Genomic DNA, 13678 nt, shown 5'->3' with positions numbered 1-13678 from the left:
TGCCTTGTCCACGTGACAGGTCACCTGGTCGTAGAAGGAAATGAGATTGGTCAAGCAAGACCTACCCGCAACAAACCCGTGTTGGCTCTCTCTCAGGATGTTAGTGTCAGCCAGACCATTAAGAATGGCCTCTTTAATAAGCTTTTTAAAGATCTTCCCTGGGATAGAAGTCAGGCTGATGGGCCTATAATTAGCCAGATCCACTTTCCTCCCTTTCTTGAAGATTGGCACCACATTGGCCTTCTTCCAGTCTCCAGGCACTATACCAGAGCACCAGGAGTTTTCAAAGATCCAAAAATAGAGTGGGACTAGGGATCTTACCCAGGTACAGCAGATACTGGAAATGACCCTAACCGTTTGATATAGCTTGTTGCAGGATTGTCAGATCTTGAAAGCCAATATCAGAGTCAACCATTAGATTTTGGGTAAGTACTTCCTGTACCAAGTCAACTTCTATATACACAAGATGAATATTCTTCTTAGTTAGACTAAATCAGGACACTGCAGGATATAGCAAGCATTTTCTATACAGCCAGCCTTTCCTATACCCTTAGCTATAAGGAGCAGGAGGACACTCAGGCAAAAGCAAAGCTCCAACACTTACTCAAAAAAAACCCGATCTAGCATGTATAGGGTGCACACATATGTACAAAAGTATAATCTGTGTGGATGTTCAAAGACCAAGAAAATTTCTTTCTTTGGTAAGAAATTCTACTACCATACTTACTCAAATGCAAAACAAGGTTCCCCTGTCTGAGCATGGGGAAAAAAGTCCCCTCATTTTAGTCGCATACAATGTAATTTCATTAAATATATCGTCTATCATTAAACTGCAGCAATGGAAGCCACCTATGAAGTCAATTAAATGCAGCCAACACTGTGCAGCATAACTATAAAACACACGGCTCACATCGGGCAAACATGCTGATAGGAACCTTTTCTCTGTTTTTGTATGTAACCCTTAAAAAAACGGGCTGAGATTATTATTTTTTTTTTTAAAGGAAAATTTGTTCCAGGTCAAATTAGCCAAAACAGTTCCAAATCTTTTGAATCATTCAAGAACCATATGTGGCCCTACTACTGGCAAGTATCCTCCACCTCAGACTTTTCAGCCTGGGGCTTCAGATATTTCCAAATCTTTTGGCAGGCATCCTATGTGCAGACCCAAGCCCAGAGGCTTAATGTACAGATGCTTCCGAGTTTCTTTTGCCTTCAGCCATACAGCTGCAGGAGCAAGCTAGGGAGGAATCTCCCATTTCCATAAAGTCAGTGTGTAGCTGAGAAACTCCCACTGGAAACTGGCCAAAGCTAACTATGAGGCTCTCACAGGGAGCCCTGTCCACAAGCAAAATAAGGGTGCACCATCCACTACACAAAAAATGGGCTTTTTTTTTTTTTTTTAAGCGCGAAATTTTTTGAGTTCCAAGTCAGATCCGCCAAATCAATTCCAAATCTGTGAGTCATTCAAGAACCATATCCGGCCCTACTACCAACAAACATCCTCCACCTCCATCTGGGGCTTCAGATGTTTCTGAAACCTTTGGCAGGAATCCTATTTGCAGGCCCAAGCATGGAGGCTTGAGGTTCAGATGCCCCCGAATTTCACTTGCCCTCGGCCTTACAGCCACAGGAGCAAGCTACAGAGGAGTCTCCCATTTCCCTAAAGTGGTCGTAAGTCCAAGATCTTTCCACGGGAAATGAACACGGGCGGGTAACTATACATTACCTCAGGAAGTACTACCCCCTGCACTGTTATCCCATCCCTGGGGAAAAACCACCATGGTACCACGGTAGTTTGGGGGTTTTTTTAATTATTACATTTTCTATATTCCAACCCAAATTAGCCAAAACAAATTCCAAATCCAAGAGTCAGTCCAGAACCATAAGTGGCCCTATTACCAGCAAACATCCTCCACCCCCATCTGTGGCTTCAGACATTTCCAAAATCTTTGGTGGGAATCCTGTTTGCAGGCCCAAGCCCAGAGGCTTGGGTATCAGATGCCACAGAGTTTTACTTGCCTCTGGGGCCTTACAGCTGAGGGTAAACCAGGGAGGACTCTCCCATTTCCATAAAGTGGGCTTAAAGCCAAGACCTTCCCACTCCAGCAACTAAGTGTGAGGTTTACTATTCATTATCTCAGCGGTTTATTATTCATTACCTTGGCAGGTATTATCTATCCCCCCGTGTCAGGAAAGCCGTCTTCCCCCATGCGGCTAAGACCACCTCAGTGTTTCCCTTGCCAGGTGAACATAGACTGTGCTTGGTCTGACAGACACTGATGTAAGGCTACATATATACAGCCTGTCTGAATAAGATATATGGCAGTGCCCATTAAGTGCAGTCCCCCTTCCCACCTTTCTTTTGCAATTATGGTGAACTACGACATTGCATACAGTTCACTCAGAATCCCTCTGTTGACCCTTCTCTTACCCTGGCACATATGATTATCATGGCCCCACCCCTCCATGAAGTGAAACCAGACCAGGTTGTCCTGTGCCTCATCTGCATATACATTTTTGGAGCATCCCAGGACTTGCAACTAGAACACCTGGTTCCAGTCACAAGTATGCACGTGGATCCTTTGGGGTGAGGGAGTATCTGGAGTACACACACACACATACTGAGCAGTGCTGAGCTATGGGGTCACCATGGCTTTAAAGGTTGTTAATCCTACTGCACCCCAGTTCAATGAAATATGTGATAATTTACAGTCTTTGGTTTTAAGCCAATATTATGCATAGTTTGTACTATATATAAATAGGTGTCAAAGTACTGCTCACATGTGTGTTTATAGAGCACCTGTGCTAAAACTTGCAGCAATTTCACAAAAAGATAGCATGCACTGATTCTGGATAAAGTAAATGCATGGGTGCTATATGCAAATTGCTACAGCCAGGTTTAATTTCAAGGTGATTGTTTTTAAATTTGCTCCTGACTTCCATGTGCTCAGGGAGAGCAGGATCTCATAGTAAGGATAAAGGGAAGGAGCTGCCAAGGGACAAAGTTGTGGGGGAAAAGCAGAATGCAAAGGGGCTATCTGACCCCCCCCAGATTTAATTTCCCTGCTGTAGCAGTGAAAGGGGGACATATTCAAGGGAAACCTCCAATAAATAGATTCTCTTCTATATCTGGAAAATGAAACAAATTCATACTTTTTCCATATATAGAATCTAATTACTGGGGGTGTTGTTTATGATCAGGGTCATCTTTTGTTGAAGTTAACACAGTATACCATGTTGCATCTAATTTGAAACTTGAGCTGTAATATTTTGCCAAATTTTAGCAACTGTTATCAAAAACAAAGATTATTTGGGTGGGAGGGAGTGTCTTCCTGAAAGATATAACTAGAAGCAATCTGCAAGAAAGCATGGAATTTACTAACAGTGATGTACATTTAATTCCCTCCTTAATATGAAGGAATATTAAAACACTATCATATTAGCACCCCATTTGATTAAGATGTGAAATAAAAAAAAATTTGCAACTTTCTAGACTAGCAGATGGCAATTTGAGGTAGGGTAAAGTAAGTTAATAAAGTAAAATCCTGCGTGATAAATGGATTACAGTATTTCATAACAATTACTGACATGTCAAAATCTGTTTAAACTTTTTTTTTTGCAGACTTAGCAGGACGTAATTCAGTTAAGCTTTAAAATAGCTAGTTTAGAGAAAGTAGGTTGAATTCTAAGTGTTTCATCTTCAGTCAAAAACACTTATTTGTGGACACTGTAGTTAAATATTGGTATATACAAATATTATGGCCCAAGCCTTTTTTATCTAAAATTAAATTGTATTAATATATTTATAAATACAACTCATACCTGCTTTATGAAAAGGATAGTAGTCCACAGTTAACTGACTAAAGGAAAGCTGCATCGCACCTCCTGTAATACGCCTGTTTGAGTCTGTAAAAGGAGGCAATATTTAGCAATTGAAAAACCACTGCCACAGATTAAATGACTCAACTTAATTAATTTCATGAATTCTTAAGAGATTCCCAGCATCTCTCCTCATAATCTTGCAATCATCTGCTGAAGATCTCTTCAAATTCTGAAAAACAGTAGTGGTCTCTGCAGATCAGCCTGACAACTGCAGACCTACACTGCAATACCACTGGGATGTACAAACTGCATGCTAGGGATGCACCGATAAAGATATTTTAGGCCAATACCAAAGGTCAGCTGTTAACCAGCCATATTTGCCAATACCAATCTAATAGCTGATATGCAGCCTGGGAGCTTGGAGAGCAGTGTCCAGCCAGTAAATGTGTGGCAGAGAGGGGATGCTGGGGGGTGGGGGACAGTGGAGACAAATCAAGGTCCCCACTGTGAGTAGGAAAGAGTGGGGCTGCAGTAGGATGCAGGATGGAGCCATGAGTAGCTTGTCTGGGGGGCATGGGCGAGCAGAGAGCGGGGTGGCTGCCACCACTGGCTGTGCCCCCAGAGGAGGCATTGGTGGCATGTGCTCCTTAAATCTGTGCACAGGTAGAGGGCAGGCTGCCCACTGTAGGCTCAGGACTGGGGGCTGAGTCGGCCTCTTTACAATGGGAAGAGGCCCATCCTAACTGCAGCCCTGGCCCAGCCCCCCTACCAGGAAGAGGCACTGAGCCCTCAGCAGGGAACCTGCTCTCACCCCATGCACAAATCTTGGGGGCACATGCCCCCCATGGCGATGTGCACAGCAGTGAGGAGCTGCACCCCCTATCCACCCCCATGCCCCCTGGATGAGACACCCACAGCTCCACCCTGCAGGTCTGCCCCATCCCAGCTGGGCAGCACCCGACCCTACTCCAGCCCCACTCCCTCCCTCACCACAGGGGCCTCTAACTCTGCCCCCTGCAACATAGCCTTACTGGCCAGACACTACTCTCCAAGCTGCCAGGCTGCATTGCTGGCTGCCTGCACGCATGTAGCATTTCAGCACGCATGTAGCATTTCATAGACATTAGGGCTGGAAAGGACCTCAGAAGATCATCAAGTCCAGTGACATTATCATCTACATTGGCCAAAAAAAGCTGCTTGCTGATAGTGTCAATTTTTCTTTTAATCAGTGCTGATACGATATAGACTAATATATCAGTGCACCTCTACTGAATGCTAATATTTATTGCAACTGAAAAGCTAAGTACTCGCATTAGCCTACATCAACCTCCACCTTTAGATGGACAAACAACATCCTGGGCTATGCACATGGATTTTAGATGCTTCTCCATCCCAGGAAGGCACAGAACTCCATGCAAAATTGAACCCCCCCACATCTCCCACAAAAAACCCTATACAACTAGGAGCAGTAGAAAAGGGCTCTCCCACCTTTTAGCCAAATAGCCTAGTGCTTAAGGAACTTGCCCATGGACTGGAAGGCCCAAGAACAGGGCCCCTATCACCCAGAAGGGCTTTAACTCTATATCTCCTACTTCCCAGCAAAGAGTTCCAGACACTAAGCCACAGACTAGATCAGGGGTCAACAACATTTTTGGGCAGTGCCAAAGACATGCAACCTTCACTTGTAAGATGTTGGCGTGCCAAGGGAGGACAACAAGGGAGCTGCCAGGGGCCTAGTCCTTGTTGTGGCAGTGCAACACTGGCCCCTTCCTCACCGTCTGCCTGGAGGCATGTGTGCACCCACTACCATCAACAAGCTGGGCCAGGGCTCTGCAGACCCTGATGCAGCCACCTGTAGCCTCTTGGCTGCCTGCGACAGCCAGCCCAAGTTCTGGGCAGCCTACCACCAAGCCTAGGCTCCTTGCAGTAGATGGCAGGGAGGCTGCAAGCAGCTGCACCAGGGTCTGTGGAGCCCTGGCCCAGCTTGTTACTGGAGGCAGGTACAGTGCACACATGCCTCAAGGCACATGGTGGGGAATAGGCCAAGGTTATGCTGCCACAACAAGGATTAGTTCCCTTACGGCTCCCATGCCATCTGCCCTGAGGTGCATGCACCAAGCAAAATGCCTTCACATCCCATGTTCTGGCAAGTGTGCCAGGAGTTGCCTATGCCTGGACTAGATATTGCCAAAAGCGCTTTCCATTATTCCGCTTTCCACAGCTATTGTAGATTAGCTGACTTACTGAGCAGCACACCAGAGAAAAATGTGTATGGCCAGAAAAAGCAGACCAAAAGGGGTGACAGCTCAGTTTGATGGGCATTACTTTACAGTGGAAAGGGATCTGGGTTCTACCCAAGTACTGTCTGTCTATTTTATCCACTATTAGCAAAATGCAGGGATGCTGGTGTGGGCCAAAACCTAGACGGTGTCCCTGCCAAAGCTGTGCATATAGCTCACTGAGCTGTATCCTTCTTGATTCCACGTACCTCCCCTTGGCTTTCCAATGAGACAGTTTCAACAGGAGGGTGAAGAGTGCTCTTGGCAATGGCTAGTCCATGCTTAGTAATTAGGATACTTTGTTGGGAAATGTAAGGTTCAAAGCCCTTCTGAGTGAGGGGAGGATGAGGCCCTAGAAACTGATCTCTCATTCCCTGGTCCCAAACATTAGACTAATCAATTAGAAGGTGGAAAAGACCCTCCTCCTCTCTCCCTCCCATTGCAAATTGTGTTTTGCTCAGTGACTAACAGGAGTTAAACAGAGTTTATGGATCCTGATAGAGAAGCAGGGTCTCTACTGAGCCTGTGCATCAAAAGCAGCAATCTTCCAAGGACAGGTTGAGTTGCACAGGAGGATCAGGATATTAAATCTGCATAAGTATCCCAAAATGCTACTTAGGGGTGTGCAGACATGTACTAACTTTCCAACAGTTAAGGCAACTTAATTTTTTTAAACTGTCAGAACATACATACCCATGTGGAGCAGAGTCAACATAAATGCAGCACAAGTTAATACACCTCTGAAGTGTATCATCAAGTCACATTAGTTAAGTTGATATGGTTCACAAGATGTCTGCCACCATGTCAATGAGCTATATGTGCATACACTCTGATGTGGCTTAACTTAAGTCACCTCAGTACATGTGTACGTACCCTACATGGCTAAAGTTAGTCATATCAATAATACTTACTTGCCTAAAGTTCTGAAATTTTTAACATAATTATTCATATCCAAGATACTCCTACACTACCATCATTTATCTGAAGTGGAACTATTATGTTACTTGGAAGGTATGCCTGAGTCATTCAAAATTAATAGGCCAAGTTGTCAGCATAATGCAAGCAAAAAATGCTTCCTTACTTCATTTACCAGACACTACTTCAGCCAAGGAAACTTTTCCAAAACACCTCTGTTCTGACTTTCTTCACTGCACTGAATCACCACAGTCAACAATATTGGATCAAAATAAATAAACAAACAAGATGCCACTAAGAACCTTATAAAAATGAATACTGGCCTGAATGACTGAGATGAGATGGGATAGCCAATATACTTAGATGGTAAATGTGTTGCTACATCTCCCCTACTTAGGGAAAAACTGACTTTATACTTACTGGACACTGAGAATAATAAAAGAAATTAAAGAAGCCTGCTATACACACCAGGAATAGCCAAATTACCCTTCAAATATACACAGATATGTCATTCTATTCTGGTCAACTTAGGTGGTATGAAAATAATTATTTGTCATTATTTTTAATTAAGGCAGGCACTTCAGCTGCCTCTGTTTAAAACGTAGGAAAATTAGAAAAATCACTCTTCCTCAGAAACCTTCTTCAGGCTGCAGATTTTGTACTACTTCCTGAAATCTTTAGGTCAATGATGAAAACAGAACTACACTTTTTTCTATCTTTCTAAATTATTCACATTCTATACAGAATGCTATAAAAATGCATAGAACTGAAGAACCCCAAGCCAAAAAAAACAGTGTAATGTTGCCACTACATACATAACAACCCAATTAGCTCCTCAATAAAGGAAAATGCTGGTGGGGGGAAGGAAGAAAAGCAGTTCAGAGAACACTGAAAGAAAAGTATTGCAATTACTACTTGCAGTTTTTACTTACATAATGAATGCTACATATAACTTATTCTAAAGCAAATAAAAGCCAAGTTATTAAACTTCAATTGTTGTTAGCTAACTCAGGATAAATCCAAAGATACAGGGACATAATGCACTTGTGAGAAACACAGACAACACCAATACTAATGAGTATTATTAAAACCTTTTCTAGAATAATTTCTGGGAGACAGAAATATGATTTCAGTGTTGTTACCTCTTTCTTTAGATTGAATATCATCACATATATGCAAGTCCAAATGGGAAATTACTAAATGATGCGAAGTTTCCTTAACATCAAAATCATTGAACAATTTTACAATTGCATCATTTTGATCAGGTGTTGCTGATGTCTGGTGTGCTTTCACTTGCTGAGAGCTGGGTGCAGGGGCAGAACTCTGAAAAAAGATTTAGATACATAATGTCAATTGACATTTATCCTTAGCACTACTTTAGTTTCAAACATGAACTACAAACATTTAGGACTGAAGCATACAAACAATTCTAGAGTGACATTTTTAAAAAGCACTGAACAACAGTTTAGGCAAATTACTACGCATTTGTGTCTGAAAATCTTTCCTCTACTTCCCTAAAACAGGACTCCTATGCAAGAAGAAAGCTGCCAAATGTATTATATAAATATACATGTATTCTCCTTGCATAATTAATAAGGTAAATAAGTCAGTGATATACTGCTGCAGCAAAGGATTAGAATCTCTGTTACAATGCATTGGCTGTGTTGCAGTAGCAGCAACATAAGTACAGTCAATACCCATTTGTTGCAACACCTAATAAGAGCAACAGCTCCTTTCCAGCAACACTTCCCCTTGGAACATTTTTCCCTACCATGCAATTCAGGCACTCCCTATAAATAGCAACAGATATTTAGAAACAACAAAGCACCAAGGAACTAACATATTGTTACTAAGCAGCATTGGCTAAACCAAGCTTTTCATGGTTTTTTTCTTACCGTGACCATCTTTTATCAGCATTACCTGTGTTTAGCAGCCTAATCAGCTTAGGGCCTATAGACTTAGGGTGCCTATACAAAAGCAGCAAGGCTGTTCTGACATGCTGTAATTACAGCACGTCAGAGCAGACTCGACTAACTGAGTCTGCTGGAGCATGGTAATTATTGCACTCCAGCAGCCTTCAGCATCTCATGTATCAGTGTCCCCGTGGCAGGGGCACTTTAACTAAAGCTCATTCAAGAAGCTTTAGTTAAAGCACCTCTGCCGCCATGTTGAAGTGCAGGGACACTTATACACAAGATGCTCTGGGCACTTTAAATGAAAGTAGTTCTTGGAGCTGCTCTAATTAAAGTGCCCCCCCGCCCCCCAAAGCTCCTGAAGCACATGTATAACGACCCTTAGAGTATCATTTTTTAATCCACCTTCTACCTACCAAATTGTTCTCTATTTTGTCAGGGATCCTGACTCAGCAAGCTAGGCTTCTGCTATATAATACTGGGAAATGAGGGATAATTTATACAGCTTGTGAAGGGAATGTGCCCTAACTGCAACTAATAGAGGTCTATGCCAGCATACAGATACATTGGCTATTATTTTTCAAGGAATAGCTCTGCTACTGCAATTTCAAGCTACATTAGGGGTGCTGGAGAAGCATAAAATCATAGAAATTAAGGGCTGGAAGGGACCTCAAAAGGTCACCAAGTTCAAACCCCCTGCTTTGGGCAGGAATACTGCTGAGATCAAATGATTCCCAGCAAGGTGCATGTCCAGTCTCCTCTCAAAGACTTCCAAAGTTGGGGACTGCACCACCTCATTGGGAAATCTATTCCAGATTCTGGTCACCCTTACTATAAAGAAGTTATTTCTTACATCCAAACTAAAACCATCCTCTAACAGGGGTTGGCAACCCCCGGCACATGTGCCGAGCATGGTACGCAAGGCCATTTTGCTTGGCACGCCACTGCCAGCCTCCCTGCCCCAGCCCCAATGGATACAGTGCCGGCACCTGCTGCCTTCCCAGAGCCCAGGGCCGGGGTGAGAAGGCAGCCACTGGCCCAGGTTCTGGGTAGCAGACAGCTTTCATGCTCCTCCCTGCTGTGCCCTACCATGCCGGATTCCACACATTGCTCTGCAGAGGCAGCAGGAGAGGGCAGCACAGTGGGGAGCACGAGCCCACAGTATGCACCTGCCCCCCCACAAATCTGGGGGGGCAAAGGGGTCCCCCCCACCCCATGGGCATGCATGCTGCCACCGGAAGTCAGCCCCACCCCCTGCCTGAGCCCACAGCAAGCAACAGCAGTGGGGGGGCTGGCTCCTAGTCCTGCTGCAGCAGCCACAGCCTTCTGTTGGGGCAAGGAGCTGCAGACTTGGGTCCCTGGCCCCATGGCCCTGGCAGCTGGGGGACCCCTCTGACAGGGCTGGGGGCAGGGCTAGGGGGCTGTTGTGGGGGAAAAACATATACACAAGATCAAAGGTAGTATCAGAAGTTTTATTTATTTTTCTAGCATGCCAGCACTCTGGCACCTTCCAAGTTAGTCATAGTGGCTTTTTCAGCACTCTGGCCAAAAAACATTGCCCACCCCTGCTCTAACAGTTTATGGCCATTACTCCTTCTCCTCCCCTGGGTCACTAGTGAACAGTTTTTCTCCCAGCTCCCAATATTCACCCCTCACACACTTACAAGCAGCCACCAAGTCCCCCCCCTCAGTCTTCTCTTCCTCAGGCAGCACAGTCCCATATCCCTCAGTTTTTCCCCATAAGGTTTGTCCTCCAGGCCCTTAATCATTCTTGTGACCCTTCTCTGGACCCTTTTAAGATTCTCCATGTCTTTTTTGAAGTGCGGCACCCAAAATTGGACACAGTACCCCAGCTGGAGTCTCACCAATGCCGAGTAGAGAAGAAGTATCACTTCCTTAGCCCTTTTTGTGACACATTGGCTAATGCATCCCAGTATACTATTAGCTCTGTTGACTACAGCATTGCACTGGCTACTCATGTTCAGCCCGTGATCAACCATAACCCTGAGGTCCCTTCCAGCCATCATGCTGGCCAGGACATCACCTCCTAACCTATGTTCATGTTGCCGGTAACTTCTCCCCAGACAAAGCACTCTGCATTTATCCTCATTGAATTGCATCCAGTTCCTCTCCGCTCAGCTTTCCAGCTAGAACCAAATTCAACAAAGCCTTCCCCCTGGTCAGCCCATTCACCTCCTGTACTAAATAAAGGTCTTCCATACAGGTCAAAAACCTACACGACTGGTCAGATTTGGCCAAGTGCTCCTCCCAGCAGATGTCAGGGTAACTGAAGTCATCCATGACAACCATGTCTCTTGAACATTCAGCCTCTATCAGTTCTGTGGAAAATTCCAGATGCAGGTCCTCCTCCTGGTATGGCGGTTTGTTGTAGACACCTACCACCAAGTCCCCTTCTCCTCAACCCCCACCATATCTTGACACATAGGGTCTCAAGTCACCCTTCTTTTGAACCAACTTGGGCCTCTGAGGAGGCATACCGCTCCTTTACATAGAGTGCTACACCTCCTGCTTTCTCTACCCGATCCCTTCTGTGCAGCCTGTAGCCCTCTATACATACAGCCCAGCCCAGCCCAGCCATGCGTGGTGTCCCACCAGGTCTCCATTGTTCCAATGAGATCATATTCCCTATTTGCTAACAGGAGTGCCAGTTCCTCCTGCTTATTTCCCATATCCCTAGTGCTTGTGTCTAAACACTTGTCCCCCACTGGTAACCCCCAGTTCCCTACTGCCTTGACGTTGTTCCAGCCCCTCAACACCTCCCTAACTGCCCTCTCTACATCCTTCCTGCTTGGCTGTTCCCTGGCTTGCATTCTTATCTGCATACCCCTCCCCCACTGCAACTTGTTTAAAGCTCTCTCCAGCCATCCCGGAAGAAAACAGTTTCTTGCCCCCTGAAGAAGCATCTCTGCTTCTTCATAGATGAGGGAAGGAGGAGAAAAGCCCTCAAAGCCCAATCAGTCTGGTTTGTTATGTGTTGGAATAAAATGGAGGATTTGTGCATAATCTAATACTGTGCATGTGCTTTCAGTATCACTTTCATAGCAACAAGCTTATGTCAAGATAGATTTAGGTTTTCACTGCAAGTTCCAATAGAAAAGGTCAGGTTATAAAAGGAAAAAAACTCTTATTAAAGCCTGACATTTCAGTATATTTGAATTCAACTAAACCAGTTCTTTTAAATATTGTATAAGAACCCTTGCCCCCATCACCACCACCAGCCACAGAAAGTTTGCATTAGGGCACGGACAAATATAAAACTAGACTGTTCAAAGGAAGCACACATCAACTAATCCACTCTTCACTCACTAAGTCACTCTTTCATTTGCCTATTCGTAACCCACATTCAATACAGGTAACTGCAGAAATTCACCCCTGAATGTAACAGGGACGGGGATAGATCTGGGTGTGCAGTAGTGCAGCTGCATACCTTTAACTCTTGCTCCATCCAAACTTTAAAGCCAACTGACTGATAGCAGCAGCAGCAGCAGCATTTCTCAGACAGCAAGGAGAAAGTCACTTGGCATGGTGGCTCATTATAATCTACCTGAATCCTGCTAATCTTTCGTCACTCCACAGGTGTCAAGGACCCCCTTTCCTTTTTAATTGCCTTGAGGTCCTACTATTTAAACTAACCTTTTCTCAGCAATGTTACTCTTTGTTAACCATTCCTGGTAATGCCTCTCTCCTTTTTCACAGCTCTACAGACTTTTTTTTTTTTAGGTCTAAATAAAAACCTTAACTGAGGTGTGGTAATAGTAACTCAGGTGTAGAAATGACTGACAGTAAAGTATTAGAGGTGCTGTCAAGACACTTAAGAAGCCTAGAATTTATTTTACAAATCTGAATAATAGATGTACATTTAACTATAATGACTGCAGGGCTAATGAAACAATATCTCTTTTCACTATATTCACCTAGTTTGTTCTGTCTGTTAAACTTTTAAGTAACAAATTAGTACACATTTCAATACATCTACATTTGTTTTTGCTTTGACCTTAAACTGAATAATACAGCACTGGACCCCCTAGCATATTAGGAGAGCTTCTAGTTTCTACATAACTGGAGAAAAATGTGAGCTGTTTTATGTGATGATGCATCATACCATCTGCACCCCACCATTTTCAAAATCCTGTATCTGCCCATGGACAGGGAATAAAACACTACAGTTTAGTAGTGAAAAGATGAAACAGCTGCATACATTCTACTACACCATACTGAGTCCCTATTAGGGCTGTACAAAGATTCAGGCACTGACTTGATTCAGCGGCGATTTAGCCCAATTTGGCGGCCGAATCGCCGAATCCCAATCGAATCAGGACACTCCAAACTGATTCGGGAGAGATTCAATGATTCAGACACAGACACAGCCTTAAATGTCTTTTCTACACACCTCAAAGTACCAGGCAGCTTGTGAATGCTGAGATGCTAGGGCAGAGGGTGTGTCCCATGGGAGTGCAGGGGGGTCCCCAGGGTGCTCAGCGGCAGACCCGGAAGTGGACCAGAAGCACTTCCAGTCCACTTCTGGGTCAGCCACAGAGCACATAGGGGATCCCACCCACCCCCAGCAACTAGGTCTGGGGAGCACCCAAGGTCCCCCCACGGCCAATCACCGAGCTGGGAGGGCGTGTGAGGTGGGAGTTCCCCCCACATGCTTGGCATTGAACCCAGAAGTGGACCGAAAGTATTTCTGGTCCACTTCCAGGTCCACCACCAAGCACACTCTCACCA

The 13678-nt window shown here is 44.5% G+C and overlaps 1 protein-coding gene across 3 annotated transcripts in view; it reads right to left on the bottom strand.

Moving 5' to 3' along the window:
• The window catches only part of BLTP3B (bridge-like lipid transfer protein family member 3B), an 83521-nt gene that overhangs the window by 32802 nt on the left and 37041 nt on the right, over positions 1–13678 (bottom strand). For 2 of the 3 annotated variants that reach the window (XM_090042847.1, XM_090042849.1), the window contains 2 exons: positions 8159–8339; positions 3823–3906 (listed from right to left, as the gene is read on the bottom strand). In XM_090042847.1, coding sequence (XP_089898973.1) covers positions 3823–3906; positions 8159–8339 — 265 coding nt within the window. The remainder of the gene's footprint in view (positions 1–3822; positions 3907–8158; positions 8340–13678) is intronic. The other variant, XM_090042848.1, reaches the window with a different exon arrangement.

The sequence above is a fragment of the Crocodylus siamensis genome, chromosome 4 (assembly GCF_052110815.1).
Source record: "Crocodylus siamensis isolate JL-2025a chromosome 4, ASM5211081v1, whole genome shotgun sequence".
NCBI classification, from domain to species: domain Eukaryota; kingdom Metazoa; phylum Chordata; order Crocodylia; family Crocodylidae; genus Crocodylus; species Crocodylus siamensis.
Note: the sequence above shows the minus strand (reverse complement) of the source record. Positions and strands in the feature narration are given on the sequence as shown.